At 43.8% G+C, this 15,675-nt stretch overlaps 1 protein-coding gene across 2 annotated transcripts in view; it reads left to right on the top strand.

The window, feature by feature from the left end:
- SLC24A2 (solute carrier family 24 member 2) overlaps window positions 1–15,675 on the top strand; it is a 248,010-nt gene that overhangs the window by 161,287 nt on the left and 71,048 nt on the right. Inside the window, exon 5 of one of the 2 annotated variants that reach the window (XM_045079663.1) lies at window positions 14,906–14,956. The exons of the other annotated variant lie outside the window; for it this stretch is intronic. Coding sequence (XP_044935598.1) covers window positions 14,906–14,956 — 51 coding nt within the window. The remainder of the gene's footprint in view (window positions 1–14,905; window positions 14,957–15,675) is intronic. 2 annotated transcript variants of the gene reach the window in all.

Genomic DNA, 15,675 nt, shown 5'->3' with positions numbered 1-15,675 from the left:
TAATAAAGGCCACAAAGGAATGTGGCCAAAAAACTGATTTTGATGGCACTTCCACATAGCCCGAAGAAGGAAAGAGACACACAAGCATCCATCAACTTACAGCTTCTTCTCTGTGCTCTTGAACTTATCACATACTCAGAAGATGCAGTGAGAACCCCTTCAGAGTGAAGGACCACAGTTCCAGAGATAGCAAGCAGTTGTCCCAGGCTTGATGATGTGGAGGACCAAAGGACAGGGGCAACTGCTGAAAACGTGCTTTGATTTTACCAACGACTGCCCCTTCAAAATGTGTGTTGATACATAAATACCATCTGTGATATGAGAGCATTCAAAGGTGTTTTCTTCCAAATGAAACACTAAAGACACCTCTGCTGCTTTCAGGAACAGCAGGGTTTCGCTTCATGGAGAGCTGGCTAGATGACTCGTGTTCTGTTAGGAGATGGTTTGCTGTGATAGGAGCCAAAACTCTGCCCAGTTTGACTCTCGTGTCTGGGATGTGAGCTGTGTGCCTCGCTCACTTCTGATCATGTTGGCAACATGCATTCTCGAGCAGCTGTCAGGGTCTGTATCTCTCTGGCCCCACAACACCAGATCCCCCAAACCTGACCTCCTTGCCTGGACCATCACAAAGAATTCCCTCACCCCACACCAAACTGTCCTTTCCAGCCTTTCCAGGTTGTCTAGAGGCTCGACTGAGACTCTGTAACACATGTGCACACATGTGTGCACACACAAATACACATTCACACATATCAGGAGTCAGGCAAGACTGTGCTTCATAGAAAGCTTATGGGTCTACTTCAGATTGATTTCTTATTTGTGTGGGGATCTGGGTATGTGTTGACTCATTCATGCACAAAACATGTTCCTATTGCAAGCTGATGTGAGTGGTTGCTCTGTTGGGAAAGATTTTTCTTCACAAGCCCCCACCGTAGATAAGTCTCTGGGGCAACGGTAGCTCGTGCGCCTCCCAGACTAGTTAACATCCTGAAAATCAGTTTAAACGATGTTGCTGCCTCTGAGCTTCCAAAAGCAGCTGTGGAAACCCACATGGCTCCTTCTGGAGTGGTGATTTCTGTCTATGACTTCCCAGGGCAGGGGCACTTAATCCCAAAAAACCGGTATCCAGGGCAGCTTGGCTTCAATGCCATGGATTTTAGACCAGATCAACCCACCTTGCCAAGAGTTAAAAGTCATAGTGAATCAGTATCATTCCAGAAAACTCTTTATGATAAAAATACTCCTCTGTCATTTCTGGAGGGGAAAAAAAAAACCAAAAAACCCTTATGCAGTGATTCACCTTCCTTTTTATGCAACACATTTCCATTTGTGACGCCATAGGTCATGAGGCATTTCTTTGCAAGAAAAAGTTACAAACTCTTTTTCCACACCTCAGGAGCATACCCCATCTTCTTAATGCTAGTGAGGATTAGAAAATGAGGAGCCGATCCTTGGAGCATAAAGGTAGCATCATGCAATATCCTATCGAGATGGGCTGTCTCTCCCCTGCTGGGCACGTCCAGGGGATCTCTTCCCAGCAAACTCATAGGAGGAAGAGCATAGTGTACTTGTTAGACTTGGTGTGAAGCCAACCACCTTGGTCCCCACTCCACCTCGGCCACTTACTTGTTGAATGACCCTGGGCACATTATTTAACTTCTCTCCAGCTTGGCTTCCTCTTTTGTAAAACAGGAAAGATAATTAATATCTGTCTCTTAGGCCTATTAAGTATACTGACTACCATGCTATTCGTAGAGCACAGAGAACATTGCCAGTCGCATCATTAGTTCTGTGTAGATATTAGTCAAATAAATTGTTTTCAGCTGTTCTTTTTTTTTTCTTTCTTGCAAACATCATATTTTCGGTAACTCAGTAGTAAGTTGTTGAATGATCTTTTCTCTATTTTCCTTTAAAAAAAAGCCTATTTGCTATATGCCAACTTTTTACATCCCCGTGTACCTATCTAGAACACAACATGAGAACTGTTCTTTTGGCGGTCTGGCCTTTAGTGGAGCAAAAGCTATCCTGAGGTTGTATGGACGTAGTTTATGTGTTTATGAAGTCCCCCCGTCCATTGTACAATAAGAAGGAAATCGTGTGACATGGCACTTAATTCATTTCCTTCCGGAAGTCCTGTTCCATCTGGGATTCATAGCTTTCAGATGTTCAGCAGACTAAAAAAAAAAAAAAAAAAAAAAAAAAATCCTGTTTCTAACATATTGATAAAAATCTGGAAAAGCAATTGCTGTACTAATATTTTCGTCCTACAGAAACATCATTTGGCCACCATTTATACAGATGGCGATTAGAAGGTCTTGCCATGGCTGCCCTCTTCTGACATCATCAGATCTCTAGTTCACTGGCAGGCATTTGTTATTTGATCAAAGTTGTATAATGGACTATTTATGAAACATGTCTTAATCTTCTATTCTATCTTCATATCTGAACTCACTTGTAGAGTCCCACATTAAACGACATGGCATTTAAGTAGGAGTAATGGTAAATGGATCTACACTTACATGAAATTTAAAGGATTGCATGACAATTCTTTCTACTTTAAATTTGAACCTTTAAGTTCTTCATAATTTGGGGTGATTATTTCTGTTGTGGTAGGGATCCAAGGAGTCAATAAAATGACATTCTGAATAAGACAAAAGCACAGGATATAAAAGTATAAGGATAGTTTTTACTTTTAATTTCCTTCCACATTAGCGGCATTAATTTCCTGTCTTTCTCATGGTCTTTTCCCCCCCTTCTTTTTCATTCTGTTCTCAAATTCTTTTAACTTCTCAGATCTCTCATCTCTTGTCTTTTATTCCCCCCAGATAGCTAGAGTGTTTTGTTTTGTTTTGTTCATTTTATTGCTTTTCCTCTCTTCCCCTAGGATGCTTTTCTTGTGTGCTTTTCTGATACTGTTTGATGCTCAGTACATCACAGGGTAGAAACTCAGCTGTGCTGACCCAGTGGCTGGGTATAATTTAGCACTGATCCTCTCTGCCTGGCGAATACCACTGCATCCAGCCAGGCTGCAAGATGGGATCCAGGAGAACATCCAAGTTGTTTTGCAGCCAGCATTCAGTAACCATTCTCTGCACCAGTGTTTTTTTCCATCTCCATTTCCAAGTTATCATCGCCATTTTGTCTTCTGCATGCCGGGTACTCCACTGATGGGGCTTGCACACGACATAAATCCTCCTACTTTTTACAGAGGCAATGGAAAGGGTTCCAAGAGTTGAGGCCACAGACATCTTCCTCCCTGCAGAGATACTGAAAACAGAATAGTTGAAACTGCAGGGTTAGAATACTAAAATGGAAGGAATCATAGGCATCAGTACCAAAGGTAACTAGGTTGAAGAAGTTCAATAGTGCACTATTAAATAGAGATCTAATTCAATCCAGCAGCATTTGAACACCTACAGAGTACCAGGAACTCTACTGGGTGCTGAAATTAACAAAATGAATAAGATGATTCTTTGCCCTCTAGGGCAGAAAGCAGATAGGTTAGGGTATATTTGATGAGCACACAACAAAAGTATGTACTTGGAACAGACACACAAGAGAACCTGACTCCCACCAGGGATGGGGACCGTTCAGGGACACTGCCTGCAGGAGGGAGCCTCAGAACTGGGTTCTGAAGGGTCGAATAAACTAGGAGACCTAATAAAAGTCCAACACAGAAAGTGCAGGATTCAGAGCTATCGTATTTTGATTTTGTGTTTTGAAAGCATTACCCTGGAAAGTGTGAAAGAGAGGTGAGAGGTGCTGGGAGTAGAAAGCAGGAGGTGAGAAAGATCAGGAATTGAGAGTTCAAATAAGACTATGGCAAGAGCCTTGGACTAAGGCAGGGGCAGTGGGAATGGAGCAGAAAAGACGGAATTGAGGATGTTTAGGGATGGAACTGATAGGGCTTCCTGACTGGTTAGGATGTGGGTGTGGCTTAAGATGTAGAAGCATCAGCACCATCCGGGGCTCCACCCTGTGGATCTTGGTCACATGTAATATAGCCAAGCTCCTACATCTATGAAAGAAAATGGGGGGCCTATCTAGACATACCACCTCCTAAGTCCTTTAAAAAAAAAAAAAAAAGGAGTCTGGGGGAGGGGGACAGGAAAAGGGAATGGAATGTTTTACCACTTTAAAGACTGAATAATGTATGTGTCAGTATCCTGCACCCCAAATTTGATATGGCTTCATCAGAAAGCACATTTTGCTTGATTTCATAATCTTTCAATTTCCAGAAATGCAAAAATATACCCAAGATATTAGAAGATGTCATTAGTGAAAACATTAGTTTCCTAACCCCTTAGCCACACAGAAGAAAAATTTATCAAAAACATGTTTTGGAAACTTGCTGTTAGAAGAGGCCAGACGGGGACTCCGGGGTGGCTCAGTGGGTTAAAGCCTCTGCCTTCAGCTCAGGTCATGATCCCAGGATCCTGGGATTGAGCCCCGCATCTGGCTCTCTGCTCAGCAGGGAGTCTGCTTCCTCCTCTCTCTCTCTCTCTCTCTCTCTCTCTCTGCTTGCCTCTCTGCCTACTTGTGATCTCTGTCTGTCAAATAAATAAATAAACAAATCTTTAAAAAAAAAAAAAAAAGAAGAAGAAGAGGCCAGACAGATTTTCTGAAAATAAGAAATAAATTCCTAATGTTACATGGATGGTACCTGAAACTCTGTGCTCTTTGCTATTCAAACTATACTCTTTTGCTCTCTTTGACAATATCATTTTCTTCCTGGAGACTGCAGCTGAAAAAGAAGACACTGGAAAAGGTATTAAATATTCAGCCAAAACTCTGAATAGATGCCCACAAAGACAATTATAATAACAGTCAATGGAATAACTAATGTTTGTTGAATATTTACTATGTGCCAGACAGTATTAAGCATTTTATATAAATTAACTCACTTAATTTTCACATCAACACTGTGAGATAGGAACTTCTATTATAACCATTTTACAGATAAAGACCCTGAAAGTTAGGGCAGTTAAATAATTTGCCTAAGGACATGAGAGAAGCAACTGAGGAAGTCATGTTCAAATCCAGATTCATTGGATCCCACAACTCACTCTGTTAGCTACTGGACAATACCCACTTTTCTAAGCAGCTGAAGTCCCTTTAGAGCTTTCCTTTTGAAAATCAAAACTTAAAAGATCACTGTATTATCTCTTTCCCTGAGTTGGACATTCTTTAAATGTCCAACATTTAAATGTTAAACAGTATCCATGTACTTGATGTCAGATTATACAAAAGAATGTGACATTCATAGACTTCCTTTGGCATGATGTAATTGGTCATTATTTTTGTCATTCTTCTCCTTTTACCTGTTTCTTCTCCAATATAAGCTTGCAAAAAGGATGTTCCGATGCTAGGTCACTTAATTGTGACTCTCTGTGTTAGCCTGGATACTCACCATTTATGGACTTTGGCGCAATCATAGAACAATGGCTCCTGTTGATGGAGCACTTCCAATGTTCCAGGCATCTAGTGAAGCCCCTTACAACAACACAATAGGGAGTGCTCGAATTAGACCCATTATAGATGAGTAAACAAAGGAGTACCTAACTACAAAATCACATATCTAAGAAGAATTAAATTCTAGATTAGAATCCATATCCATTGACTCTAAAACTTATACCGTGCTGCAAGATCTCCATGTTCTGCATCCTGGTGAGGTGTCTTGATACCAGGTTCACTCTGATTTTGTGAAGATCAGAAGAATGCTATGCATTTGAGGGAAAGCCAATAGATGCCTTAAAACCATAATAATACCTACCATACGTTTAACGAATACTGTGTGTCAATTATGTGTTAAGGACCTGCAGTCCTCACCACACCCCTACAAGACACCTATTATTGTTCCCATTTTACAGAAGGGTAGGAACAGAGTATCAGAGAGGTTAGGTAACATGCCCAAGATCTCAGGGCTAATACCTGGCAGACCCAGTTGTCAAGTCAAGGTCTATAGGGCTCCAGACTACAAATGATACAGCTATTATGCTCTATCATCGACTGCTTTTCTCGATCCCTTTGGGGAGAAAAACATTCTCACAGAGTATTAGTACTTAAACTTATGTTAAGGTTGTTATTGAGATTTTGAATTATATAATTAAAAGGATACCCCTGAAAGCCCAGGAAATCTTTTTTAGCTGCACTGTTTTGGGTGGATTCTTCTGTCTAGGTTGCTCACTGTTTTTCCTCAAAAAATCCTTCCCTGGGGTGCCTGAGTGGATCAGTGGATTAAGCCTCTGCCTTCAGCTCAGGTCAAGATCTCGGGGTCCTGGGGTCAAGCCCTACATCGGGCTCTCTGCTCAGTGGGGAGCCTGCTTCCTCCCCCGACCCCTCTCTGCCTACTTGTGATCTCTCTCTCTCTGTCAAATAAATAAATAAAATCTTTAAAAAAAAAATAATCCTTCTCTTCCCAGAAACCTTCTTTGCTCTGTTCTGTACTCTCTCTGGCCCCAACCTACCTCAAAAGGAAAAGAACAGAAAAGCCCATCCAATACCCGTTTTCTTCTTGCTTGATCACCCAGAGCATGTAAATTACAGTGAAATATGGCCTGAGTCAGCTCCTCACAGGACAGAAATCAGTAACCATTGATATTGCTAAGCAACACCACAGAGGAGCAAGGCTGCAAATTAGGTGACGAAATTTATAAGAAGTCAGAGTATCTGGGGACTCACTTGGGCATTTCATTATGAACCATCTGGCTGATCCACACGATGACCACACATTATTGTTCGCTGTGTGCGGATGACAATTCGCACGTCATTCTACGGCCCCTCCCTCTGCAGTCCTAACTTCCCTCTCAGAACCTTCCACAGGATTTTTCACAGTCTAGATAGTTCCTTGCAAGATCATTGGGAAATGGTTACACCTAACGGGCAGCCTCCATTCCTTCCCAAAATAAGATTCGAAACAATGCAAAACCAAACCATTCCGTTGGTTTGTGTGAAAGCCAAGCCAGCTGGGCAGGAATACACCTAAGGAGGGAATTAGTCACGGTATCCTGGCAGCTCCATGGGCCTGACATGGGCTCCACCTTGGTAGTCCCAGAGGAGCCCGAGGTGAGAGATTCACTTGGTTCCTAAGCCAGAAATGAGCAGATAGTAGGACCCACACCAGGGAAATAAATCTGTGCACTTCAAGAGAGACAAGGTAGTGATCCTGAACCCTGGACCTTCTGGAGGATTTCCTAGCAAGGACCCCTCCCAGTCCCAATTGCCAAGTTGGTCTCATCTGTTCATTCATTCATCCAACTAATAGTTATAAGAAAGTTAGACCAAGCAACCTGATTTTAAAACAAAGATTATAATTTGATAAGCCAAATATGACCCAGGTGGTATTGTTTGGTCTTTTTTTTTTTTTTTTTTTCATAGAAAGAGAGAGCAGGAGTGGGGTGGGGGAGGAATCTCAAGCAGACCCCCTACTGAGCATAGACTGACACAAGCTCCATGTCACCACCCTGAGATCATGACCTGAGCCAATACCAAGAGTCAGGCACTTAACTGACTGAGCCACCCTGTGCCCCTTCAGATGGTGTTTTTTAATTTGGAATTCATTGCCAACATTTAAAAAGCAAGAGTTTTGGGGTGCCTGGGTGGCTCAGTGGGTTAAGCCTCTGCCTTCGGCTCAGGTCATGATCTCAGGGTCCTGGTATTGAGCCCCGCATTGGCTCTCTGCTCAGCAGGGAGCCTGCTTCCCCCTCTCTCTTTGCCTGCTGCTCTGCCTACGTGTGATCTCTGTCAAATAAATAAAGTCTTTTTTTTTAAAAAAAAAAAGTTTTCATATAAAAGTTCAGATATCTGGCTTCCCTTGAATTATCAGCAGGTCTGTCAACACTGTACCCACATTTCTTCGTGGAGCTGGGGGTGCGTAGCCACTGCCCGTTTTGGGGCAGGCACACTGTCCAGGTGTCCACAATCACACGTCTCCCTGTCCTTGTCTCCAGCCCACTCTGCCCACGGCCCTACCTGGGGCTGGTGTTCATTCGTTTTTTTGTCCAAATGGTTTCCGTGCCCCCAGACAGTAGACCGGATGCTGGGGACCACTCTGGCTCCGGAAGTGGCCAGGGATGTAACACTGGTGTTTTGTTGGGAGCTGGGGCCCCAGAATGACATCAGCAGGTGGACATAAACAAGGAAGGAGAGAGTGGGAGTGACAGAAATATCAGCAGTGATGAACCAGAATCCGGGTTTGCCGGGAGCCTAAAAAGGAAGAGCATGTCTTGAAGGGGCGAGATTCAGAGGGCATGAAAATCAGGTGATGAATTTCTGAGCGGTCTGTTGGGAAACCCTCCTCGAAACTCCATAGCTGATGGCAGACAACGCCCCAGCTCAGCCCTTTATTTTCATCTGCACGGTTCTTGCCTGGCGTCCAAAAGCCTGAGTAAGTGAGAGGTTTTCATCTTGCAGAGGAGAAAGAAGTACAGATTAGCCTGGAAAGGGAAGAGTCAGGTGTCAAAGAACTCCGCAGAGCAAAAGCCTCTCTGGTAACCCCTTGCGTGTCACATCTACATAGGGTCACATATAGGGTACGGCTGTCCCTGGGCAAGCGTGTCTACATTAGGAGCCTCTTAGGGAGGCTTAGCACGTGAATACCATCCCCCCCACACCCCCACCCCCCAGCAGAATGGTAACAGAAGCTCTGGCAGTGAATCAGTACTTTGAAAGCTTCTTCTGAGTGAGAATTTGAAGGTTAAAATATTCCTTTCCTTCTGACTTGAATAGGAAGTGAGGACTCGTGGTTGTTTCCTCGTTTAACCTCAGTCTCTCCAAGATGATTTTTCAGCTAAAAAAGTTACTTGCATTGGCATGAATTTGATATAAAAGAGTAATGACCAAAGAAAGCCCTTGAATGGGAAGTAATTCATTATGGTGGCTCGTGAGTCCTTTTTGAGGTGACGTGAAACCAAAAGCTTCACACTGGGCTGTATTGGAAGATACCTTTTAACTCAGAATTCGTGCTTATTGTGATGCAAGTTTTTCACATGAGGCAGAGGCAAGAGAGAAAAGGTGAGGCTAGATATGCTGTAAGAAACTTAAAAATTCTATAGATCTGCAAATATAAATGCTGTATTTATATTGGGGAGTGGGATGGGACATTACAAATACTAACTGGCAAGCCCCTCGCCCATTCACAACATTTCAGTAACAAAAATAAATTCACAAATTAAAAAAATTAAAAAAAAAAAAACACCTCTGCCTAAAACTGCAACACACTGTTCTGGAAGTTAGCCAGGGCAGCCTTTCACTAAACTGAAAGATTTTCTTTAGGCAGTTTTCCTTATGTTTAAGGGAAGAAGTCTCAGTGGGTGATTGCAGGGGTGGGGGGGTGGTGTTACTGACCTGCATGTGGCAAGTATAGACATTGACACTGGTGCCCACCCACAGAGATAATCAGAGTTTGAATAGGATGCAGCAACCTCCTGCTAGGCTGAGTTCATGTTCATGTTGGACCTTTGGCAGACAGTGAAGAGGGGTACCAGTTACTAAGGATGTCTGCGCTGTCCCCATGCAAAGTGCTTTCTATGCTCGTCCTCATCTGATCCTCCAACAACCCTCCTGAAAATAGGTATTTATTGTTCTTGTTCCCATTTTATCTTTTTAAAGATGTATTTATTTATTTAACAAATAGTGAGAAGTGGAGTGAGAAGACAGAACATGAGCAGGTGGGAGAGAGGGGGAGGGGGCAGAAGGAAAGGGAGAAAGAATCCTCAAGCAGACTCCCCACTGAGTGGGGCTCCTTCCCAGGACCCTGAGATCATGATCTGAGCCAAAATCAAGAGTCAGACACTCAATTGACTGGGCCACCCAGGTGGCCCGGTTCTTGTCCCCATTTTGACTGAGAAGAGATCAAGGCTCAGAGTGGACCACTCAGCTCATAAGTAGTAGAGCCACTACTTTGAATCAGCCGTCTTGTCCAACTCACTCAGAAACATTCTTAACCTTGATAATGACATCATGGTACCTACAGTCAAGAAGCTTCAGGCATCAGTGCGTGCCTTCCTGACTTCAGCTTCTAGGGAAGTTTAACAAACCACAACATCCTAAACTTCACTATCATTGAAGAAACGTGAGGAGAATGTGGTAAGAAGAAAGCACTGTTCTGGGTTCTGCTGGAAGAGATCCAAGAGAAAGAGGGTCTCTGTCTCCAACATATGGACAGCCTAGTTGGAGAGACAGGCTTGTGTGCAAAATTGGAAGGGAATGTGCCATGCCTAGGTCCCAAATGGAACACTGGTCTTTTTTAGATGGATGAAGGGTCACGTGCTATCCTAATGGTTGAGGTCCACGTTGTGACATTCCCCATAGATCTGAGAGTAGGAGAGGACTGATGAAGACATTTCTTTTCCATGCTGGTCCCGATGTGGCACAGTAGCCTTTATTGTTGAGCAACAAATATCTATTTAAAACCTCTTTAAGTAGGGTTGAATTTGCTTTAACAGACCTATGTAGAATACCCAATTCTCTAACTGCTCTGCTCCGTGTCCCATCGGTTCTCCTTTGAGCTTCTCCGTGGTGCTTACGGTAATGAAGCTGCCCCTTACTTATGGCTTAGTAGGTATTATTATTCATCTACTCTTTACTACAGCTTTATGGGATTGGTACAGTTATGCCCCTTGCAGCTAAGGGCAACAAGGCTTAGAGAGGTCAAGGAATTTGCTCACGGTCACACAACTAATAAGTGGCAGACCATGGATTCAAGCCTACACTCTGGTTTCAAAGCCCATGACCTTAACTTCCATTTGCTACTGAAAAATCATCCTTCCATGGGTTGATATAATCTACTATCTGCACACACCTTCTTGATAGGCCTTAATTTTTATGTCTTCCCCATTGAGTTCAAACTAATACCAATAATGAAGAAGCTCTTTGACTTGAAAAATAAACAAGTAATCATTTGTTTTCCTATCAGCTAACGCTTAAGTAATAAATACTCATTCTCACTGATTTCTCTCTTCTAGTTTTTGTTCTCATACAATGAACTCAACATTGGTGCTTCTACTGACTTTCTGTTTTATGTATCAGAATTTTGAGGTCCAAAAGGGAAGAAGTCCCTTTTCTCCTGCTCCTGTCTGGGGAGATTTGGTGGAAAGGGGGTTGAGAATACCAGAGGCCTCAAAAGTGGAGTGAGAGGGGCGCCTGGGTGGCTCAGTGGGTTAAGCCGCTGCCTTCGGCTCAGGTCGTGATCTCAGGGTCCTGGGATCGAGTCCCGCATCGGGCTCTCTGCTCAGTGGGGAGCCTGCTTCCTCCTCTCTCTCTCTGCCTGCCTCTCTGCCTACTTGTGATCTCTCTGTCAAATAAATAAATAAAATCTTTAAAAAAAAAATTGGAGTGAGAAAGTCAGTGTCCGAAGGAGAAATCTGTATCCATGCTATTCTGAAGACAGGAGATCAGGAGCCCAAAACACTAGCTCTTATCCATTGATTCCTTGACTGAAGATAAGACCCTTCCCTTGACTTGTCAATCATGAAGTATGGACAGGAATCAGGAGGCACCTTAAAGCAGGTCATTGTGTTACAAGACTTGGAAAGAAGTGGACAGAGGAATTGACAAAGGCTCTATCCATCCTAGAGATCTGGGAGTGTGGATGCCCGTAGCCTCAACTGTCTGAATAGCGTGGATGCAAGTGTGGTCAGCATTACAGGCAACATTCACGATCACCCTGCAGGCTCAACTCCAACACCAGTCCCTGGGTTCTGGAATTTTTTCTGAGGCTGGGTGGCTTTCTTCAAGAAATATTATAGTGAAGAGACACCAGGTGGTACCCAGGGTGATAGTCACTGGTGACCCATCCCTCTCCTGGTCCTAGCTTTCTCTTGCTCAGTTGATATAATGGGTGTTGCTAGTTGGGACTAAGCAGCCCCCTCTTGAACTCCTTCACTTCCTCCCATCCCAAGGAAACTCAGCTTAGATGAGGCCCCACTGGAATCATAATCCAATGATATGGTACCTTGGTTAGTCTCTGTGGGGAGTGCACTGACTGAAGGCCATTTCCCCCTGCAGGTGAGTTTTCATTCATGCCACTCAGGCCCTCTCAGGCCACAGTGGCTGAGACCACCCTCCATGAGGCATCCATGGTCTGTGGGACACCAGCCAGCTGCGTGATGTGCTCTGGCGGACGTGTGCATGGTGTGTTCATGGTGTGTTCATCCTCGTCACCTATCATACCCCTCTTCCTGCACCCCTTGAGGCCCTGGTTCAGAAATGGGAGCCACCAGCTCTTGGAGATGCACCCCACTGACCCTAGGATGCTGCCCTGACCACCTGGGAGCATGGGAACCCTGCGCCCAGCATCTCACCATCCTGTCGCGGTGTGTGTTAAAGACCATTCTAGAGGGGCGCCTGGGTGGCTCAGTGGGTTAAAGCCTCTGCCTTCGGCTCGGGTCATGATCTCAGGGTCCTGGGATTGAGTCCTGCATCAGGTTCTCTGCTCAGCCAGGAGCCTGCTTCCTCTTCTCTCTCTCTCTCTCTGCCTGCCTCTCTGCCTAATTGTGATCTCTGTCAAGAGAATAAATAAAATCTTTAAAAAAAGAAAACAAAAAGACAATTCTAGCGGGCTGGTTTCCTTGCCACTCTTCTCTGTCTTTGCTTCAGTGAGCAATGAGCGTGGTTGCCTTCACCTGCAAACATAACCTTCCCTTGCACTCCTTCCTCCCTGTGCTTCCAGCTGCTACGTCACCTGTTGTTACTTGGCTTTTCACTACTCTTAATACCTCTCTTGCGCCACTTCAGCCTTATTTTTGGTATGTTCCATTCAGTTCTTATCCCTCTGTCCCATTCACCCAAGGAAGCAGCTAAGAAACAGTCTGGATGTTGCCACAGCAGCCACCAGTATGTGTGACCCTTGTCAGACGTGGACGGTTTGAATTTCGACTGCGTAAAAATAAAACAATTGAAGAATGTATTTGTATTTCTTTATACCTGATCCCCAAGAGAGAGGGGTAAAAAATATAAGCAGATGTTTGACAGTTTGTAATTGATCCATGAAAACAGGTGTGTGTCTATGGGGAAGGTGCGTCTAAAAAGACAGATCTAGAAGGATTGCTGTGGTCTATCTTTCCTGCACAGAAAATGGTTTTCACCCTACTCTGCAAACCCAGAGCCACCCACTTTCTGTTTTCTGAGCAAATAGTTGAGAATACCAGCTGCTTAGGCTGAGTAGGGGAAGAGCACAGGCTACAAAAAAATTAGTTGCCTGATATAATTCGTGAACTTGCTGTAAGATTTCACATACGTGCACACATACGTGTGCGTACATACATTATGTGTAAAGCCACCATGTGTGGCTTTACATAATGTTTACATTATGTGTAAACACCATGTATTTAATATTTATAAAGGTATTTAGATCATTTAAGAATTCCAAGCTTGTGCAATGTCTTATGTATAATAGACTACAGTTCTTAAAATACCCAGAAAAAAATTATATTCCACTGAAGGCAATCCCCAGAAGTCGTTAAAAAGACTTTCTTGTTATTTACATAAAATTCAATTTCTTATTGAAGTACTTGCACCTTTTGTCATGTATCTAACAAAACCAGAGTGGGCAGGTTTTTGCAGAAAGATAAGGATGAGGTGATTTTTTTCTCCTTGAGGCATAATTTTGCATTGGGGTGTTAAAATAGCTTGAGCAAAATTTTAGTCGAAAGGGAAAAAATACATATATAATGTATGCACACACATTATATACATAACATATTTAGAATGTATACTATAAATATAAAAGAGAAGAATATTTATTATTGTCCTTAAAGCTAGATCCCTCATCTTGCACCCAAAACCCCTCAATTATTAGTTGGTTCCTATGTGGATTTTCACTGGCTTCCCGAGTTAATGAGCCAGGAAGGCATTCTACATAATCACAGGGGTATCTCTCGAGTCTAATTAGTTTCTTGAGGTTTATAGGAAGAGTGTTCTTATGATCAGGAAAAATATTTTTAACCCGCTCACCATGTCACTTGAAACAATCTGGAATTTTCAGATGAACAGGAATAAAAGTTTCTATTTTAGAATTGAAGGAAGAAAACAGACATGGTGCATGCCGGCCCCTTCTCCTCCCCAACCCCAGCTAACTCAGCCCAACTGCGCTCTCTGCCTGTGGGGGTCCGCGACCTCGCAGCCCTTTGGCGATCCCTGCACTTGGAGGCGCTGCTGGTAGCCTCCCGCCCCCCCCCACCCCGCCATCCGCCATCCGCCATCCACCATCCACAGAGCAGCAGGCAACACCTCAGTCTGGGAGCCGTCGCTCTGTCACCTGCCCTGAGCCAGGGGGCTTCCCTCTTCCTTCCAGAGCACTCTGCACATTTTGCAGCTCTTCTCAGCAGGCTGTACTCGTGGTATTCACTGTTTTCTGTCTAAAATAGGAGCTAGAAGTGAAAGGGAAGTTTAGCATTTTGGGTTTTGCATTTTGGGTTTTCCCAAGCAACCTCCTTAATCTCTCGAAAGTGGTTCTGTTGGAGAGGACCCGTGGAATGAAGTTTGGGGCCGGCCAGCTGCCTGGCCAGGGATGCCAGGCTGCAAGCCCCAGGGGGCCCAGACAGTGTCCTTGTTCTACCCTTTCACTTAAAGCATCACCTCTCTACAAATGACAGGGCCAGCCTCAATCCGGTGTGAAGTCCTCTTGCCAAGCGCTCTGTTTCATCAGATGTTAAAATAACCGTGTCCTCTTCTGTCATGCGGGGCACATCCTACCCCCGGGAGAATAATATATTTTAAGTGATTTCTGAAAATGGGCCGTGAAAGCTGTCTGCCACATGGGCCCATGTTTGCACATCTCTATATAGTTACGATTGCGGAATTTGACAGTATAACTCTGAATCTGATTAATTAAGAATGTGTAAAAACAAAGTTCTTGCATTACAGCTCGTTCCTTATCTTTGTGTCTTTTACTGTGATGTTGTAGAACTTGGATCATATGGAAAACTAAAATATTATGACACAATGACTGAAGAAGGTAAGAATGATTTTAGAATTGTATGCATTGGCTTTTTTTTTTTTTTTTCATTTATGGTGTCTGGTGCTTGCCCATTTTGTTTTTTCATCTTCTTTTCCTCTTTGCATGACTTCAGTGACATTGTGTGATTTCTTATTCTTTCCACATTTTTGTCTAGTTTTTGCCATCGTGTTTATTTGGGATTGGAGACGTGCAATACCATGGGTAATCATGTTATTCCATTCAGATGATCCAAACCATCTCAATTGTGTAACACGCTCAGAGAAATGGTGTCAGCAACGTAAACACAAGCACACACCCACTGGGTCAGCATTGTTTCCCATACATGCTCACAACACCACACAGAAACACACCCAATCAACACTCTTTTAATAAGCCCTGCATTTCCGAGAGGGTGGGTATTCCCATCTATCCAAAGAAGTAAGTGAACCAAAGAAACTCCTCCACCCAAAACCAGCTGGAGACCTGTTTCCAATGCAGAGGACTGTGGGGTCCTGTCTTCAGCTCCCACAGCCCCTGTGCCCTTGTCCAAGTGCATTACTCTGAGAAGCCAGGGCCCCGGTTCTGGCCCATGGACCTGAATTTACTGGGGGTTCACACTCTGTGAGACCGAGCGTACCATTTCAACCATTTCCCCTGAGTTGTAAATGAAGCCTGGCAGAGATTTATTTTAAAATGAATTTACTAGTGAAATCCAGGCAGTATCCCACAGCACTGTC

This window comes from Mustela putorius, unplaced genomic scaffold (genome assembly GCF_011764305.1).
Source record: "Mustela putorius furo isolate JIRA1106 unplaced genomic scaffold, ASM1176430v1.1 tig00000421_pilon_pilon_pilon, whole genome shotgun sequence".
Taxonomy (NCBI): Eukaryota; Metazoa; Chordata; class Mammalia; order Carnivora; family Mustelidae; genus Mustela; species Mustela putorius.
Note: the sequence above shows the minus strand (reverse complement) of the source record. Positions and strands in the feature narration are given on the sequence as shown.